Genomic DNA, 13,193 nt, shown 5'->3' with positions numbered 1-13,193 from the left:
AGGGTTGGAGATCACTGGACTGTATACCAATACCAATTCCCTGTCATTGATGTTTCTGGCCACAAGGCGGTGCAAGGGGGTTACAGCTGAATCTCGTTGCCTGCTGAAGCTCAGAACAAAGCCAGTATGCACGTGTGCACACTTCAGGAATGATTATTCACAGAACCTGTTTAATGTTCTTTTCAACATCTTCAGATATCTGGTTAATATCCACTGTTTCAATAGCCAGCTACAGTACATTCAGGTTTTGTGTTTCAGGCTTTAAATGACTAAAATAACACCACAACAACCAAGGTGACTTTAAAAACGATCACCCTGTGTATTGTAGAATGTGTATGCAGCTGTTTAATGCCTGACAAGTGTCTGTAAATGTTTCCCATCTCAGTAAGGCGTGTGTGGTGACAGTAAGGCGGGGTTGGTTATATACAGTAAATTGATCATACCATATTTTCTGGGTTTACTCATACACATATTAATTTGAAAAGTCAACAGCTTGAGAGAGTGCTTAAGCAATCTGTTTAATTGTTATAAATATTGGAGCGGCTTGTGTGCACTGTTTGATTTTCATAACCGCGGTACACATAGGGACCATTTTGGTTGTAAATAAGTTGTCAGAAAGATACTGTAACTGTGTAAATAACGACAAGGATGTTTTAATTTTTTCACAATACAGTATTATTGCGCTGTTTATTTATGTTTTAAATATTGATGAAAGACCATCTTACATACCATTTTTAATCTCACTTATGGTTGTGGAACTTTAAAACATGCACCCTTGTACAATTTTCAAGTTTTCCTTCCACTTGTACACCAATGAACCACTGATTTATGTACATTCATTTTACAGTCCATATATTATTAATAATGTTGCTTAACAAGCTTCTTCTGTTTCACAAAACCTGAAATATTTCCATCTGCACTGCATTAACAATAGTTTGTACTGATTATTCTTGTCCATAATATATTATGTAATCTCCTCCAGTTCATGTACTGTATGAAGTATTATCTTCAGCAGGAAGATTACATAATATACTGTAAAAGTACAATATAATTAACAAAGCATAAATCAAGGGTTTTGTTACAGAGTCAGCAATCAAAGGAAATGTTGCTTTTAGTGCACTTTGCATGTTGCTATGATGGAGCTGTGAGAGGCTCCAGGAAAGTGTCGTGCCTCTGGATCCTATTCATTAGCTGCTGAGCCACAGGGATAAATTCTGTCTCCCAGCAGACTTTATGGAATTCTCTAAGGTCTTCGCTCGAGCTGCAGTCTAAAGCTAGATCTTCTTCTGGCAAGAGATAACAAGTACATTACATTAGCTATATTTAAAACACTTACTTTACAACAAATAACAACACAATACATTCAACTAGAACTGTAATATTTGTATATACCATTAGGCACACAGGGGAGTCAGTTAAATGATTGTTTTCTATATTTCTTATGCATAGACGGGTCGACTCGACGGTGGGCGGAAACAGGTCATTGACCATCTCAGTGGGGGCACGTAGCTGTCAGTACACGAGAAGACTCACATGCGATCAGCTGCGGGCCAGGCAACGATTGGTTACACCGGGGCACCGGGCTGATTACAGGGAGGAGTTGGGTAGTACAAAGGGGACGCAGCTACGCAGGTACGCCCCCTTACGCTGAAAATGGAATTGATGGTCGGAGCTTTGTTTGTTTTTGCATTACATGCGTTTGTTGTTGCAGAGGAGGATTAAGGAGGCAGGGGCTGCAGCTCCAGAGCCAGTCCACACCTCTGAGCACTTCCCTCCCCTCACAGCACCAGCACTCACCACCGGCCCGACTTTTTAAGAGCACTCTTTCGTGCACGGGACGTGGATTGTGGTTTATAATAAGTGTAAGGTTTTGGGGTTTGCAAGCCCGCCGTGTACCCCCCCCCCCCCCGATACCATCGTTGGTACAGGGGCGGCCCTTTTTGTTATTTATTAAAATAAAACAGACGTTTTGGGAGAGATACTGTTTGGACATTGTCTTTGTTACCACATCACTTGCACAGTCACAAATGGTAATCCTCCTGACATTGCATTGATCGAATCATTAAAGAATGCAATAAACAGATTATTTGAACAAGGGCTTTTTAAAACAGTCAAGTGTTATTCTGGCTCCACACCACACTGAATCTTCTTTGCCCTTGGAAGGACATTGGACTTTAAAGAACCAAAATAATTACATCATACTTGGCACAGCTCCCACAAACAAAACTGTTGCCTGAATTCATTTGTGACTTTTTTGCTTTCTATTTTACGGAAGAGCCCTAGGGCCGTGTGAGAAAAATACAAACTAAATTTCAACTTTAAAACTAAAAATCTTGCATTTAAAAACTAAATTTCGGATTTAAAAACTAGAAATTTCGACATTCTACATACCAGCTGGGTCTAGGGAAAAGCCAGAGGAGGCGGAACTCAGGCTGCTGCCTGAAGCCTCAAATTCACTACCTCAGGGTTTTAATAAAGTCTAAAAACCAGCTTTTCTAGTATAAATTAATTTCCCCACATATATTATAGAATCATATCTGTTTGAAAAAGCAGCTAAAGTTTGGAGTAAACATTTTTACATGGGATTGATCAATAATTAATCTGCGTTTCTCTTTAGGCAATATACAGTTTTTAATTAAGGCTGTTTTATCAATAAAGAGCGTCTTGCCCCATTGATCATTTTTAAACTGCATAGACAAATGTCTCTGAAAAAAATACATAACAGTTTGGAGCAATGCAAATGAGATATCTATTGAGTTTTAAATTTAATTAGATTTTTAAAGATGAAATTTAGAGGTTGTTATATATCTCTGTATAAACTAAAGACAGTAAAAAAAACTAAAACTAAAAAATAAACAAAAAAAAAAAACACTTTGTGACTGTTTTCACATGTTAAAAAAGGCATGAAATAAGCAGCACAATGCATTCATACCTAAATAGGTTGAAAGGATGTGTAGCAGTGCTTTTGTCTCTTCCTCTCCAAAGCTCAGGGCAGCGCATGTCATTTTCTCACTGTAGTTCCACAGGGTTTTACACACCAGGCTGGCCAGCTGCCAGTCCGTAGGGCCAAAGTCCCGTAAACAATCGATCAGCCTGTAAATCAGTTTGGGATGCAATGAAAGGTTATTTTATTATTATGATTTGTTTATTTAGCAGACGCCTTTATCCAAGGCGACTTACAGAGACTAGGGTTTGTGAACTATGCATCAGCTGCAGAGTCACAACTACGTCTCACCCGAAAGACGGAGCACAAGGAGGTTAAGTGACTTGCTCAGGGTCACACAATGAGTCTGTGGCTGAGGTGGGATTTGAACCGGGGTCCTCCTGGTTAAAAGCCTGTTTCTTTAACCACTGGACCACACAGCCTCCTTGAGTTGTACCTACTCATATACAGGTTGGACGGTCTCAATAGGTTGTAGGGCCACTATCATCATCATGGTTGATCTTTACAGTAACACCTACCTTACGGAAGTCTATATGCAAAACTAAAAGAAAATCTGTGTCTCTGAAACATCTGGAATTTGTGCAGTCATGGAAATGGAAACATCAGCCCATTTACTGAACAGGTGCTTGTACATCCCTGTACTCTATATCACTTAGTTCACATTTTAAGAGCTAGGGGCATTCACAGTGTTCAAACTGAGTGGTTTAGTTTCAGCCCTTGCTCCAATACACAAGTACAGACATGTTTATTGGGTGGTACGAATTTACTACTTTAGTACAAGCCTTTTTGCATACAGCAATTCAACTATAGATCCCTGACCCACATAGACATGCAGACCTACAGTGTTGGCAAATGTTCACAAGTCACAGCAAGTGCTGTAAGAGAGTGTTTACAAGCATACACAATTGTTTCATGATGAAACCTGTTTATATGTAATTTAGGGTTTTCTTTCCCTGCTATAACAATTTGAATAGCTTTGAAAATCTGACCATCTCTTACTTGTCATTGTACGATTTTAAATTCTGAAGAACGTTGTAAGTTCAAAACAATTAAAACTGTTGTTTAGATAAAGGAAATGCTTCTTAAAAAACTTACTTTTTAATTCCTCCTTCCTCTCTGAGTATTACTCGCTTGTTTTTGTCCACCGTGAGGTTTATGAGGACCCCGCAAGCAGAGAAACACACATCTTGATTCTTTGCATCCAGTAGTGCAACCATGAACTTGTAAACTGGGTTGAAAACAACTTTGTGTCACAAAAGACAGAAGCAACACATTTTATGCATACCAGGCACATTATATACAGTAAACACGTTTAACCTAGTATTAGGCTTTTTATTAAAAGGATCACCATGACATAATACTTTAAGTTAACTTTAACTAAAGCAGCAGTGTTCCACAGTCATGTTTAGGGTTATATATGATACATGGGTGACTGTTTGCTACATTACATACGTTTTTTTGCACTGTACATCACTAGTGTCTGTCAGCTCTCCATTTTGCATGCAATGACTTGAAAGTAACATGAAGGCTAAACATACCATTTTTCTGCACAATAAAGTCCCGGACTTCTTCAGATTGTGAAAGATTTCCAAACACTCGAGCAGCTTCCAATATTCCTTCCATGTTATTACTCAGCAACAACTTCACCAGCACTGCAGGATTTTATTAGATAATATGTTAATACTCAAGTGGTGCATTACTCTGATGCAATATCACTAGGCTTTATCCATAAATATAGCCATAAAACCAACCTTTTTTTTTTTCAACAGAAGCATTTCTTTGAGCTTACACTTGGTGACAGAGTCAGTATGCACACACACAATGCTGCAATGAAAAAACAATGGACCAAAGAGCAACGTAACGTGGCAGGTTGCAGGACAACAAGATTCTAGGACCACCACTGTGAGCCATTTTTTAAAGGTACAATTTATCTCGAAGGTTATTATTGTTAATGTTATTAAAAGTGTTTAGTAATTTGCTATCTTTCCAATATGCTTTGTGAGTTGATTGCATTAGAATAATATTTGACCTCTTTATATAATTTTTAAAATACAGTAGTCTCCGCGTATAGGAACACCTCCTAAGAGCACCTCTGCCGCTGTTTCTCTTGCTAGACAAATTTGGAAATTGTTGGAGCTCTTGAAGAAAACCTTCAATAATCTGTATGTCTTGTATTTTGCTGCTGCATTTTGTAACGTGTGTAGGGGTGCTGTCTTAATTTAGTTTGACAGTTAGTTTATTAACATTAAGTTAACCAGAGGTAACTCCCATTATTTTTGCCTCTGCCATTGCGATAGCCTGAACAACACCCGCCAGCTAATTTCACAGTACTGTACATAACGATTTAAGCTTTTTGACAGTGTTGTTTTTCTTTAGTTTTATTAACGTTAGTTTGTCTGTTACTTTATTATTGTAGTTTAGCAACATACACTTGTCTATTGTTTTGCTTTAACTTATTCAGTTAATTTCATATGTTGATGCACGTGCGTCATGACAAGTAATACATATGTATTTATTTATTGATTGATTCATATTGTGTCTCATGGCTAACTCCATCTTGGAGAACACTTCGGCTATAAGAACACTTCGCTTGCTTCCTGAGGGGTGTTCTCTTAGTCGGATACTACTGTATATACTTTCTCCTATTTCAGGCTGGAAAGTTATTTCAAATGATTACTTTTACTTTGGGATCAAGTCATATCCATGGTAAAAACATGAGAGGATATAATTATTTTGAAACATGAACATCCCACTATACAAGTAACAGACATTAGTGTCTTTAGAAATAAATACAGCTCCCAGTCCCGCTGATTCATTGTTTGCTCATTCATAAGCCTGTGCAGAAATACACATTTTAGTGAAGTTGGTGCCTCACTGCATTGCTGAGAGCCATGGTTTTCAAAACATGAAGATCAACAGAAGTGAGGAAAACTACAACTGCAAACACTACACAAACAATGGGAAAGACAGCAGGCAACTAGCTGTGAGAGATTAGGATTACCAAAGCGTTTTGGTTGCCGTGTGGACCAAAGTTAAATGATTTGCACAAAAAAAAAAAAAAATCATTTGGTAATGTGTTTATTATTGGCTTTCTTGAAAAGAAAGCCTTATCTGTTGACTCGTGATTGTTTTAAAACAGAACATCCAGTGCTGACAACATTGTAACATAAGGAAATATGCTCACAATGTATACATTTGACAAAATAAATGTACTTTCTTTAACAAATAAGTGCAAACTGGAAACACAAGAGCAGTGCTGTAATGTAGACACATGAAAGATTGGCTTACACTCAGCAAGATGCAGCTGCCGGGCTCTCACCACCGAGTTTCTTACTGGGTAGAAGGACAGATTGTTGATGGTCGCTGCTGCATTGATCACCAGCTCCTCGCATTCATCAATTGATTTGTACTCTGAGTCAAAACAATGCAACAAACACGTTGACTCATAACGCTTATTAGTGGTTCATATAGTGGTTAATATAGTCTAAGAGACAAGTAACCAATGCATCTCCAGGAAATGCATGAAGTATTAATAGTCTACTGTATTGAAGATCAAAATTGTTCTGGGCTAGTTACATATTGATAAAAAGCAAACTTCTCAATATGCCCAACCATGTGATATTAACCTCCTAGTGGATAACAATACAATGTTGCTACTGCTCCCATTTTAGACTAATAAGAGTTACCCCTCTTGATTCTGTATAATAACCCAACTGAATCATTGCATCATTATTTGTTTATCGCGTTACAATAATTGGCAGATACTGTAATATTAATAAGGGTAGAATATGGCTTTTCGCATGAATAAATTAGTAATATAAACAGTGTTGTGAATGTTGGAATTCAATATGTTTTTAACCAAAGAAGTTTTTTTAGTTAATCTATTCCAGGTGTTGTAACTTGCAAAACATGCATAATATATATTATTAATTTAATTTTTCTTTTTTTATATGAACTGAAAAAAATGTCAAGAAGTTACTGTTAAGTCTCCGCTTGTGTGTAATTGTAGTAATTTGGTAAAATGCTGCATATAATTGTGCTACATCAGGTACTCTATATGAATCATAACTCTCATTTTACATCTTAACTTGAAATGCACTTTTTTGTGGTGCAATGTTTCCAAGCATGCGTTTTGTGTGCTGTCTAAATCTATTTAAGCACACTGAATATCTGTTACAGGTGTGATCAAAACAGGATAACACTTTGCAGGGTAATATTAATTCACATTTAAATATATAAAAACTAACCAATGATTTCCTGCTGAATTCATGCAAATTTATTTTTCAGACCCCAAGCCTTGCATAATTGGCAACAATTTTAAAAATTACTGTCAGTTATAGGGGTACAATTCCAGTGCCTTTTACATTTTGAAAGTGGTGTGCTGTATCTAGATAAATACTAAAAGGGAACTTATTAACAATTATTTAATCTATGCATGTGTTTTTTTTCTGTTTAATCCAAAATTGCTCACATGTGTAGTTCCCCTGTAGCGGATCATTACTTGTATCAAATTCACTATTAAAACAGAAACTTTAAATGTGACAGCAACGATAAGCTATCCAAGGATAATACAATTTTGCATAAAAAACATTGTAAAACAGTATGCACAATTTAAACCAAATTACACAAGCTACATACCAAGCACTTTGACAAGCAGTCCCACGCATATTGGGTTAGTAGCCAGTGCGGTACCTACAGTCGGGTGAATTGATAAATTTGCTAACAGTCGGATTAGCTTTATGAGGACATCTTCCACCTCAGAGGTGTGTGTTTGGACACATTCCCTTTCTTCCTCAACTCTCGGATGGGTTTTGGAGGCTTTTGAGGTTATATCCAGCTCATAGTAAACACGGAACAACTCCAGGACATCGTCGATGCTACCCTCTTCCTTAAAGAACTGTTCTCGAGCGTTATTGTTTTTGGCGGTCAAATTCCCCAGAGTGAAAAAAATACGGACCACGAAGTCCTGAAAACAATAAATAACATTTTAGTAACCAGGCTTTAACCAAAATCTGAATTTAATACAGTACCCTGAGTAAAAGCAAAATGCAACCTTGAAACGCACACAACAGTAATTATGCAGAAAATTGGTTAGTTAGAAATGTAGGTCAGTTGCATTACATGTATTTCATATTCTATTGTCGTCAATCTTGTATGTTTCATTCATATGCAATGATATGCAGTATAGCATTTTATACAGTACTTGTATATAGATTGGTTTGATCATATCTGTTAATATGACTATTCAATGCCAAAAATTCAATTTTGAGAAACCATTGAATAACACGGTTTTCTGCAAAACTATCCTCTGGATCAAACTAACAATATTTAAAATAAATACAAATAAAATCTCTCTGTGTGAAACTCATTCAGGTATATGCAGGTCTGTCAAAAATCATCAAATTGGAAGGACTATGTGTGTGTCATCGTGTTTGACCATTTAACTTTATCATTTTACTAATTATACAAATTGTCCTGACTTCCCCGGATGACAGCAACTTTTAACAATACATGACTTTTTACACAATAATGTATAATGTTATGATGTAACTGTGTTAATTTAACATTAGTTTTATTTTGTGAGATGAACATTATGTCAACATTAGGTTCAAGAAGTCAAAACAGTACACTGACTTCGTAAGACTCATTGGCACTTTGACTTTAATCACATTTTTAAACAGGGACACTGTCCATTTATAAATTTGTGTATGTGTTTCTGGATTGGCATAATGTACCCTTTAATAAACTCATACTCCCAGTATAATGGCAGGAAATCCCTCCCCTTGTCAAGGATGCACCTGGACTGGCACTGACAGATAAGGAAGCCTTTTTCATTTATTATTGTGGAGACTAGAATATGTACAGTATGATTACGTTTTCAAAGGTTCAGGAATAACAATTGCCCCAATAAAAATCTCAATCTTAGGGAATATGGAGGCTGTTTGTATGTCGCACTTACATATGAGAACAGTCTAGATAATATGGATGAAACCTGAAAAGGACATATTAGAATCTGTGGGTAAATGGAGGCTGGGTTATGGAGATACATTTATTCATGTTTCTGACAGCATTCATTTTGAATTTACAGCCCTGGCAGGGGATGAATGCCACTGAAATGATTGTTTGTATTGTATTTCACAATATTACTGCCAATACACTTACTTATAAAAGAAAGCACTAAGGTACAGCTTACAAAAATATTCTAAAGCCTCTAGGCTGATGCGTCAAACCTGAACGGTATGTAATAGAGAAAAGAAAAATGAATAATTTCTCAGTGTTTTATTAAAAAGTGGTTAAAGTTTACTAAATGCTTGACCTTAATCTGTTGAATAAGCGTAGTGTGCCAATATTTTTGTCTGCGACTGTACCAATCTCACCGCCACCCCTTTCAAAAAATGTAGCAGGATACTTAAGAGAAAAGTTTATGCATGAATAGATTGCAAAATATGGATTTTGTTGCTGCTTGGGAATCAATAAGAAGTTTTCAAATGCCAGCATGTTCACTTTTCTACAGCAGGGTGCTCTAACCCTGATCTGAGGTAGCACCTTGATTTGAAGGTAGGCTGAGCTTTCTTTGAGCACCCTGAATAAATCCTCAGCAAAATAAGCACCTGTGCTACAAATTCGAAACACCACATGCACTTTTATTTGAAAACAAAAACAGGTAGACTAGCTAGCTTAATTCCATCCATGCTATATTCAGTGGAAGCCAAAACTTTGTTGCTAATTATTAGAAAAATGTGAGTTAATCAATTATCCTTCATCTTCAATAAGTAATTCTAGTGATGAGTATCTCTCTCTCTCTCCCTCTCTCTCAATAACAGTTATCACAAGGAAATAAATCATGAATTTAATAAATAATCCTATTAAGAAGTGATGCAATATAAAGAGCACATGGTGCTAATCATATGAATACTTTTTTACTTTCAGAATGAGTGTAACTAGTAATGAGAAGCAGGAGGTCAAACCCTAATATGTTGTCTGAATAAGAAGTCAAGATTATATTACTACAAAGAGGGAGGCAAAACATACCTGCTTTTTCTGGTGCTTTTTGAGTAATGCCAAGAATAACTGATAGCAACCTGAGCAGTTAGCCAGTGCGGCACAACAATCATTGTAGGAAGACAGCTTACTGCAGAACAAATAATCAACCAAAAGCATATTAACAAACTGTACAGATTTCAAATGTTTCTTCTGCTTCATGTTACATGTCAGACTGAGCAGTCCCCAATAAGCATCAAACTGCAATGCAAAAGTGAATGTACAGCAAATAGAAAATGACTCATTAACTGCATTTACACTGACATAAATGGTTAATTTAATGGAAAATACCGTATAATACCGCATTTGCTCGAAATAGAGGCAGGGACTTATTTTCTCAATCTTCTCTTTATGCACAGGTTTCGCATTTGATCTCAAAACCATCAAATGCTGCAAATGATTAATTTTAAACAGGCGTCAACAGGCTATACATATAGACTTACAATATAGATTTAAAATATGATAACTGACTTACCAGAACAGGGATACACTGACAGAATGAGCTTAGGGAATAACCTATTGGCTGTTCAGTAGAATTTGTTGTCAGGGCCAATGCACACCGAAGTGAAAAAATAAATAAATAAACTATTGATTTAAATAAACTAATGCACAACGAATGGAAAGTGAACAATGCAGAATCTTAATTCTGTATATAGGCTTCCATTTTTTTCGTTACGTTTGTGTGCAGTGTGTATTGGCCCTAAAGTCTGTATCACTCACACCATTGTCATGCTTGACCTAATTGAATAAGTATCTTACATCATGCATTTGAAAGAACGATCAACCAAACTCAATCATAATATGTGTTCCAAAAATCTAAAAGTATAACTTGCCTGCTAAACAAATGTCATGTATTATATCATGCACAGTGCTTGTCCTTTCTCTTCTTGCTTAACATTGATAGCTTAGCATTTATTGTGTTTAATGTAGTGATTGTAGCAGTCCTGCTGTGGAAGGAACACGTTACTGAGGTGTTGAAGGGTAATAGTGGGGGACCGGACGGGACATAAAAACAGATTGTTGTGGTTGATTTGAGTACCTGAATATTCTGGCTATATTGGTGCAGATATCCTTATCACTCCCATGCTGCTCCAATACCACACAGAGCTCTGGAAGCGCTTCGCTACAAAGAAACCTCTGCCTCGACTGGTCCACTGAGTTTCTCAGGGTAGCTGTTAGCTAAAGGGAAAATAATAGTAGAATATTAGTTTAGTATGATGGGGGGGGGGGGGGGAATTATGGAAAAGCAAGTTGATTAATATCCACATGAGATTAATCTACAGTACTGTCTTTTTAAAATTAAAAACAGCTGCCGGCCCGAGTGCCGAAGAAACAGAGAGGTAGCCGTTCCCGAAGGCGAGCAGGGCGACCCGTAGGAGCCGTCTCCAGCTGCACGGAGGGGCCAGTGTTGCTGCCAGCATTGCCGCTACTGGAGTGCCCTGCACCACTGGGGGGGGGGGGGGGGTGGCTTTTACATCCAGGTGTGCGGGGGGAGGGGGGGGGGGCAGTGTGAGGGGAAAACACGTGGGAATGTGTTGAATAAATGATTAATGAGTAATTAGGCTCCAGCCACAGGTGTACAAAAGGTATTTTATTTCGTCCACTTGTTTATTAAACGTGCGCGATATGCTTCACTGCAACTTCTGTGTTCTGAGTCTCTTTTCCTACTGGTAACAGCTTGGTCGTGATGCTACCCTGTCACACACTGATTTAAAAAAGGCTTTTGAAATCTTGACTTAGAAGTTATTTACTTGACCTAACTTTTGAAATGAAACGTAAACCAGTCACAATTATATTCCCGATTTATCTAGTGTGTCCCATGCACGCATCAAAAATACTCCCTTTAAAGTGCTTGCACTGTAGTTAACAAAATAATTCTGCACATTGTACCTGTTGCACTTCCAGTTTTGTGATATACGTCTCAAATGTGCAGTATTTAAAGAATGTTTTGTTTCAGTACACATGTACGTAGAAGAAGCTATTTCTCATGGTTAATGAAATCTGTTTGCAGCCATGCTTTCAGTTGCGTCATTTTGCTTGCAAGGTGAAATTGGTGGGGTTTCCATGCAGTTTAGAAATTCTCTCTCCATTGTCGTGAGAATGTGACGCACCATGCACATTCCTCACGCTATCGGAAGTGTGCGGTCAAAACGGCATAAAAGGCTGCTTAAATCGCCTGACTCAAGAAGTGCAAGTGTAACTGATTGCCTGGGAATAAGGCAAAGAATTTTTTTTTTTTTTTTTTTTAACCTAATATAGTACCAGATAACGTGTATAAAAAATGCAAATACATGTTTGCTGTAACATGTTTTTTTCAAAACTGCACATTTGAGACTGATCTCTTTCACCCCCTGTTGCATGTTCTTGCTGCAGCAATTGCACAAGGCTTTTCAGATTGGTTCTGGGCATATAAATATGCCTAAATGGCTGGAAGTTAGTGATTAGTGATCTAAATGCTGTAAAATTATTCACAAATTATTATTTTTTTGTTTGTCTGTTTTCCCAGTTACACATTTTCATTTTTACTCGGGAGCAATCGGGAGATATTTAGCTCGGAGCAAATATCTGTTGTTGCTCAGTTTTCACAACGACACTAATGAATTTAAGAACATTATGCTCCTGAAGCTTGAAAAACAATAAGCTCCTAGGTATAAACAGTTTGCTTCTCTTCCATATCTACAGCATGCTTGACAACGCACCACCTACACAGAATACATCTTGCATATAACTACTTATACAAAGGATTTGTGCGATGAGTCATGAACACATCACTAACCTGTGATATTTACATTGCTAATGAATACATTTGAACACCTATACTGTAATAACTCCATTAATTGTATGTTTCTATTGTGGCTCTGGCACACTGAGCATGTTTACTAATTAGGCACAGTAAACATCCCTCCTTGAACCTTGCTCTAATCTATTAAAAAAAAAAAAACTTCTGCCAGTCCCTTTCAATTTGGAGAAAATCTATTAAGATCATTAAGTCTAATTACTAACTATTTTTACTGCTTTTTGGCACTCATAGAAGCAATTTTCACAGACCTACTTTTTAACATGACATTTCACAGTATTCATTTTTTATATCAAAGTGATTACAGACATACTGATAATTATACTGGACATTCCTGGATATGTTTTTCTTATTACATCAAACATAAGTTGAAGTTGTAATATTTTTCCACTCACTTGTTAGTTAATCTTT

General features: G+C 37.0%; 1 protein-coding gene across 7 annotated transcripts in view; it reads right to left on the bottom strand.

Moving 5' to 3' along the window:
- Positions 1 to 651: 651 nt before the first annotated feature.
- armc2 (armadillo repeat containing 2) overlaps positions 652 to 13,193 on the bottom strand; it is a 38,779-nt gene continuing 26,237 nt past the window's right edge. For 5 of the 7 annotated variants that reach the window (XM_059024649.1, XM_034004081.2, XM_059024651.1 and 2 more), the window contains 8 exons: positions 11,025 to 11,164; positions 9,977 to 10,076; positions 7,583 to 7,910; positions 6,233 to 6,355; positions 4,483 to 4,596; positions 4,040 to 4,172; positions 2,933 to 3,093; positions 652 to 1,286 (listed from right to left, as the gene is read on the bottom strand). In XM_059024649.1, coding sequence (XP_058880632.1) covers positions 1,132 to 1,286; positions 2,933 to 3,093; positions 4,040 to 4,172; positions 4,483 to 4,596; positions 6,233 to 6,355; positions 7,583 to 7,910; positions 9,977 to 10,076; positions 11,025 to 11,164 — 1,254 coding nt within the window. In that variant the 3' untranslated portion in view covers positions 652 to 1,131. The remainder of the gene's footprint in view (positions 1,287 to 2,932; positions 3,094 to 4,039; positions 4,173 to 4,482; positions 4,597 to 6,232; positions 6,356 to 7,582; positions 7,911 to 9,976; positions 10,077 to 11,024; positions 11,165 to 13,193) is intronic. The other 2 variants (XM_059024650.1, XM_034004084.2) reach the window with 2 other exon arrangements.

The sequence above is a fragment of the Acipenser ruthenus genome, chromosome 5 (genome assembly GCF_902713425.1).
Source record: "Acipenser ruthenus chromosome 5, fAciRut3.2 maternal haplotype, whole genome shotgun sequence".
Taxonomy (NCBI): domain Eukaryota; kingdom Metazoa; phylum Chordata; class Actinopteri; order Acipenseriformes; family Acipenseridae; genus Acipenser; species Acipenser ruthenus.
This window is presented reverse-complemented; position numbering and strand designations above follow the sequence as displayed.